Source organism: Nannospalax galili, unplaced genomic scaffold (genome assembly GCF_000622305.1).
Source record: "Nannospalax galili isolate Female #2095 unplaced genomic scaffold, S.galili_v1.0 scaffold879, whole genome shotgun sequence".
NCBI classification, from domain to species: domain Eukaryota; kingdom Metazoa; phylum Chordata; class Mammalia; order Rodentia; family Spalacidae; genus Nannospalax; species Nannospalax galili.
In genome coordinates this window covers 3,283,844-3,290,396 of record NW_008346261.1, presented here as the reverse complement: position 1 = coordinate 3,290,396, position 6,553 = coordinate 3,283,844, and the positions used below count along the sequence as shown (strand labels likewise).

Sequence of the window (6,553 nt, the reverse complement as noted above, 5' to 3'; positions counted from 1 at the left end):
TCCTAAAAATTTACAGCCAATTTTGAAAGAGATGCATCTTAGCTCTGGAAATTGTTATTGAATATGTCAATGCTGTTGTAATGAAATGCTTCTTCTAATTATATGGTTATTAAATAAATAATTTTTGAAAAGTTTTCCTTCTTTCAAATCATTTAGGAACCTTGATAATAAGCAAGAAAAGAATACTCTATCATACACATAAGTGTATAGAACAAATAAGTATTTATGTAACATGAGCCTTAAAGAGGTATGTTCTTTGTTCTTTCAATTCCTTTTACATATGGCAGTAAGAAGACAACTTGTAGGAGTTGGTTCTTTTCTTCTACCATGTGAGTTCCGGGGGTTGAACTCAGGACATGAGGCTTAGCAGCAAACACCTTTAACTACTGAGCCAATGTAGTAGTAGTAGTTAGTAGTAGTAGTAGTAGTAGTAGTAGTAGTAGTAGTAGTAGTAGCAGCAGCAGCAGCAGTGGTAGTAGTATTTTGACACATTCTTGCTATGTAGCCCTAGAACAATCTGGTACTCACTCCATAGCTCTAGTTTTAACTTGGAGCAATTCTTTTGTCTCAGCTTCCTGAGTGTTAGGATCACAGGCATGTGCCACAATACTCTAATTCAAGTTTTGTTTTGTTTTGTTTTAAATCTTTGTAGAAACAAAGTCAGGCTTGAAAATTTTCACCTGGTTTTCTTCATCTCTTTGATCAAGTAAGCAAGTGATCATCTTCCATGGTCTTTTTTTTTTCCTTTAAATACTGGGGGTCAAACCCAGGGTCTTACATGTGCACTCTACCACTGAGTTGAAGAAATGGAAAAAAATTCCTAGTTCAGCATAGGTCTCCTAAACATTTTACTTGGCTGGGGATATGGCTCAGCACTAGAGCACTTGAGTAAAGTATGCATGAGGCTCTGGGTTTAATCCCTAGCACAGCCAAAACAAAACAAAATACAAAACTCTGACTTGTCCCTTGAAGCACAAAAAAAATAGTTTTTATGAAGTGATTTGCCTAGCAATTTCATATGTACACATACCCTGAACTCACCACTGACAATTCAGGTTCCTAAAGAAACTGGTAACTTTTCACAAGTGTTTCTGAGTATCTCAACTACCTTCCCCTCACCCCCAACACTTGAGTTCTCCTTGGATGACTGATGTTTCCTTGTTAGTTTCATATGCCAAAAACTAGATTTGCTTGCAGTATGCAGTAGCTCACTAACCCTTCTGAACTCTTCAGGGATAAGCTAGTTGATGAATTTTAAGAATGCCAATAATTTAAGCAGCTAATTAAAGAAGTCTTGGTGGATGGCTGGAGAGATGGCTCAGTAGTTAAGAGCACATATTGACTCTTGCAGGGAACCTGAGTTTGGTTCCTAGCACCCGTATCAGGTGGCTCACAACTACCAATAACTCTAAGTCCAGGGGAATCCAAGGGCACCTGCATTCATGTATACATATCCATATCCACCCCCCATATAATTAAAAAGAATAAAACTTTATTTTTAATACATACTTATAACATTTTATTTGTGTGTGTGTGTGTGTGTGTGTGTGTGTGTGTGTGTGTGCCTGCCCACGTGTGCATGTATATGTGCACAGGTTACCCATGGAGGCTGCAAAGGAACATCGGCTCTCTTGGAGCTGAAGGTACAGGTGGTTGTGAGCCACTAGATGTGGGTGCTAAACTCTGAACTCCAGTACTCTAACAGAGCAACAAACACTTTTAATCACTGTGCCATCTCTCCAGCCCATTAAAAAAATTAATTTAAAAAAAGTCTCTACCTTGGTTTCTCAAATTCTAGTTTAAATCTCAATTAAAATATAAATTCTGCTCTATTATGATAAACTCTCAGTGATGCACAATCAGACACTGATAGCATAAGAATACTGTCAGGGTTGGGTCATTTCTTTAACTTTCTTTTTTTGTTTTTGTTTTGGTTTGGTTTTGGCTGATCTGGAATTCTTACTACGCAGATCAGGTTGGCCTGAACTCAGAGAGATCCACCTGCTTCTGCTTCCTCAGTGCTGGGATTAAAGGCATGCAGCACCATGCCCGGTTAAGTTTGTTTCTTTAAAAACTAAACCATGATCAACTCTTTTTAAAGGGCTAGCTAACAGGGCTCTTCTGACCAGCTTTCTAGAGCATCACGTTCATATCTTCAGAGTATCTTTAAGATATAGTTGGCAAATCTACAAATGTAGGGCAGGATAGATTTTTATCTTTAAAAGTTCTATTCCTTTTATGTCAGTGAAATCCAACTAATCAATTTCCAGAAAATAATTCCAAAATTTGCCTATTAGAGCTTGTTGTGTCCAGGCAGAGATTATCTAATTACCTAGTCTTGATAATTCATTTACACCATTAGAACAAATTTTGTAAGTAAAATTGCCACTGAAAACAGTAACATAAATGGCCTAACAAAAAGGGGAAAACATAGAATAATTTAATAATAATAATTTCTTATCACATATACTTTTAGATGGTGAACAGCGAGTTGGTTCAGTGGATCTAAATAAGAGGGGTAAGTCCTAAGACTATTTGAATAATTAGCTGAAGCAAAACACTGAAAACAAAACAGAAGTTAGTAAGTAGCAGCCATACAACCAAGGCAAATTCAAATAGAATCAAAACTAGGTGAGGATAGCTAGGCATAGTGACAGATGCCTATAATCCCAGCTCTTGGGAGGCTGAGGCAGAACGACTATTATTCATGGCCAACCTGGCCTACATAGCAAGATTCTGTGTCAAAAAAATTAAAATGGCAAGAAAAAAAGAGGAAAAATAGAAGAGCCAGGAACTTAGCACATAGGAGAACAAAAAAAATCATAACAGTATTCCTGAATCTACAACAAAATTTTATTCCACCTGAACCAGCAACACAGTTTCCTAGAGAACCAAGCCTGTGATATAGACAATCACCTACCATCCTTCTGCACACAATCAACAGGGAGAAAATAGGAAATGCATGAACCCCCCGCCCCAACCTATACTGAAAAAGTATGAATTTTTTTCAACAAATAATCTTTAAAAGGATGACCAACTCGCCAGGAATGGTGGCGCATGCCTTTAATCTCAGCACTCAGGAAGCACAAGATTTCTGTGAGACTGAGGACAGCCTGCTCCACATAGAGAGTTCCAGACCAACTGGGGCTATAGGGGGTACCCTGTCTCAAAAAATAAAAAACAACAAAACAACAAAAAAAGCTGACCAACTCAACTGTAAGCGAATAAAAGTCAGATTTTAGACAACCTGTTTTTCTTTATAAAAATTGGACTCTCTCCTCAAGAAAAGAACTGGAGGTGGGGGCAGGTGGAAAGATGACTCAACTGTTAAGAGCACTGGCTATTCTTGCAGAGGACTGGGGTTAGGTTCCTGCACCCAAATGGCAGCTAACAACTGTATGTAACTCCAGTTCCAAGGGATCAGATGCCCTCTTCTGGCCTCTGCAGGCATTGTGCAACATGGGGTGTACAGACACACATGTAGGCAGAACACTCATACACATAAAATAACAGTTTTTTTTTTAACCTGGGGTGGGGGGTAAAAAAGCTGTTAGGATTTAGAAAGCACACATTTAGAGGTTTGTTTGTTTTTTTTTAAATTTTTACTATGGTTCATTGGGTAAAGAAATGGTTCATTGGGTAAAGATGCTTGCTACCAAGCTCGATGGCCTGAGTTTGATCCTCAGGACCCACAAGGTGGAAAGAGAGAACTGACTCCTGAAAGTTGTCCTTTGACCTCCACACATGTTCTAAAGCATATACATGCATGCATAAATAAATAAGTAAACAAATGTAAGTTTTTAAAACTTAAAAAAATATAACTGGATTGAGATAGGTAAGGGAAAAAGATTGAAGAGGAAAAAATACATAAGAGCCAGCTTTTGTATGTTTCCTTGAACTGATTATTCCATTTCTCTGAAAAATGTAGTTCCCTATCTTTTCTCCTTATGACCATTAGAAGTCTGACTTGAAAAATAAAACAAAATGAACAAACAAACCCAAGTAAGGGTTTCCGCTAAACACATTCCAAGGGGTTTTCTTCACTGCCTTTCTCAATACAGATCCCCACCAAAATCAATGACCACCACATGGAAGCAGCTTAATATTCCTTTAGAATTCCTTTAGAACATTCTTATGGCACTGTTATTTTTTCAACTTGTTGCTAGAACTCTAACCTAGTTCTTTATCTTCTAAACTCCACAGACATAAAAGCTGATTCATCTTCTAAATTCCAAATGAAGTACTGTTTCAGTTCTGACTTAGATTAAATTGAACACAGTGCTTTTTGCATATTTAAATTTTTTTCCATGGCTCAAAAATAAGTCTCTTTTTTTTGTCAGGGGTGTGGGGTGGGGGGAACAACACACACGACAGGGTCTCCCTGCAGCCCCAGCTAACCTAGAACTCACTATGTATACCAGCTTGGCCTTGATCTCAGAGATCTGCCTGCCTCTATGCTGGGATTAAAGGCATGTGCCACCACATCCAGCTAGCCCAGGCTTCTTCTTACTTCTTTATGTAAAATCTATGTGAACAGGCTGAAAATGTTTCTAATATTCTTCTATCTTAAGGTGAAAAAAATGAAATCTTATTATATCCTGTTGTTTCTTTGGTATACTGCTTTATACTGTGGTTTCTATACAGAGCAAGGGAATGCTGCCACCCTCATCTTCGTGGATCCCAAATCAACTCTATAAAACAACTATCACCAAGAACTTCTGAACTTTTACTAAATATTTAGGTTTTTTTTCAATCCTTAAAGATTAAATTAGTAGTAAAAATTAAAAAAAAACTGTAAATGTATTCTTTCTAAATCCTAACAGCTTTTTTAAAAAGCCATTTGGGGGGCTGGAGAGGTGGCTCAGGGGTTAAGAGCACTCACTGGCTGTTCTTGCCAGAAGACCTGGGTTTGGTTCCCAGGACCACAGTTCCAGAGGATCTGAAGCCCTCTTCTGGCCTCCACAGGTACTGCATGCATATGGTGCACTTACATACTTGCAAGCAAAACAGTCACACACAAAATTAAAGCAGTTTTGCCTTATGTTTGTCCAACCATAACATCTGAAGTAAACATCAAGCTCTAATTAGTTGTGACAGAAGTATTAGTGAATTGATGGTGCATAGGAACAATAGCTTGCCCTTCAGATATATAAACAATGTCTACCATTCTACCCATTATTTGAAGCTTTAAATAAGAATACTGCATTAACACTTCTTCCAAGAATTCTTAGATGTGTCATCAAGTGGAAGGTGGCATGTCTCTTCAAGAACAAACCCACACAAGATACCTTTTCTCTTTTCCCTTGGTTAATGCTTTAAGTTTGCTTGGCTGTGACTTTCTTCCTTCACACCTAAACTGTTCTGCTTCCTGACTTCCCACCCAGTGCCTCAACGAAGGACTACTTATTCTAGACATTCACAGTAGCGACTAGGTCTTAGAGAGGCACATGGCTAAGGAGGTTTGGAAAGTCACACACTTAGGGAAGAGTGGAAAATAAGCCTAAAACATGGGCCTTTTTTTTAAATCTAGAGGACACGGAAGAGCTGGATGCTTACAGACTCTTGCCAAAGGAAATATGGATGGCCAATGAGGACAAAAGAGATGACAGGATCTAGTCTCTCGGATGTGCAGGGGTGTACTGTGCAGTGGTGGTGGCTCCCACGTGCCTCATAGAGAGCGGCGACCCGGGTGGCCCACACTCACCGTGCTGCTCTGGCCGGGGCCCTAAGGGCTGGGGCTGCGGGTCCTGATGCTGCAGTGGGGAGGTGGAAGCCGAGGCAGAGGCTGAGGCCGACGTGATGAGGAGCCGCTGGAAGCGGTTGGGCGGGCGGCAAGGCACCTCCAGTCCGGCTGCCAGCTTGGCCTTGTTGGCACTGGTGAGCCTCTTGAGGTGCACGAGCAGCTGGGGCTGGTCACGGCGGAAGTGCGGACTGTGGAAGTGGTGGAGTGGCCCGTCGCCCGCCGGCCCGCCAGCCCCAGTCCCCGCCGCCCCCGGCCCACCCAGCACCACCTTGCGGAAGCCGTAGAGGTTAAGCTGGCGGATGAAGCTGGTAAAGTTGGTGGTTTTGAAGAGTTCGGGCTCGGCCCCGGCTACCCCGACACCGCTGCCGCCGCCCCCGCCACCGCTCCCGGCGCCCAGCCCGGGTGGGCTGAGCAGCTCAGCCTCGAAGAGCGGCTGATCGATGAGCAGCCCTTCGCCGCGGCCGTCCCAGCGGATAGAGCGGTACCGAGGGCTGTTCACCAGCCGCCACAGCTTGGCAGGGAAGTTGTTGGGGTTGATGGGGGTGGACAACAGCGCCTCCTCCATTGCCCGCTCTCCCACCATTCTCGATCCCCCAGGCCTTCGCTGCGCCCTGCCCCCTCCTGCCAGCGCCCAGCCGCCGAGGCCCAGGACCGTTGGCGCACGGGTCGCCAGCACGCCCTCCTGTGTGGCCAATGGGGCCTCGAGTTCCCGCCTCGTGGTGGCCTACAGTCGCGAGGGCCCCCCCTCCCCGCTTCAGCGCCATTTCCACTGGGTCCCAGGAGGGCCACCCTCCAGGGAGTTCCAGCCGT

At 42.7% G+C, this 6,553-nt stretch overlaps 1 protein-coding gene across 1 annotated transcript in view; it reads right to left on the bottom strand.

Annotated features, from left to right (window-relative positions):
• Window positions 1-6,308, bottom strand: part of Hsf5 (heat shock transcription factor 5) — a 49,732-nt gene extending 43,424 nt beyond the window's left edge. The window contains exon 1 of the mRNA XM_008842691.1: window positions 5,705-6,308. Coding sequence (XP_008840913.1) covers window positions 5,705-6,308 — 604 coding nt within the window. The remainder of the gene's footprint in view (window positions 1-5,704) is intronic.
• Window positions 6,309-6,553: the final 245 nt, after the last annotated feature.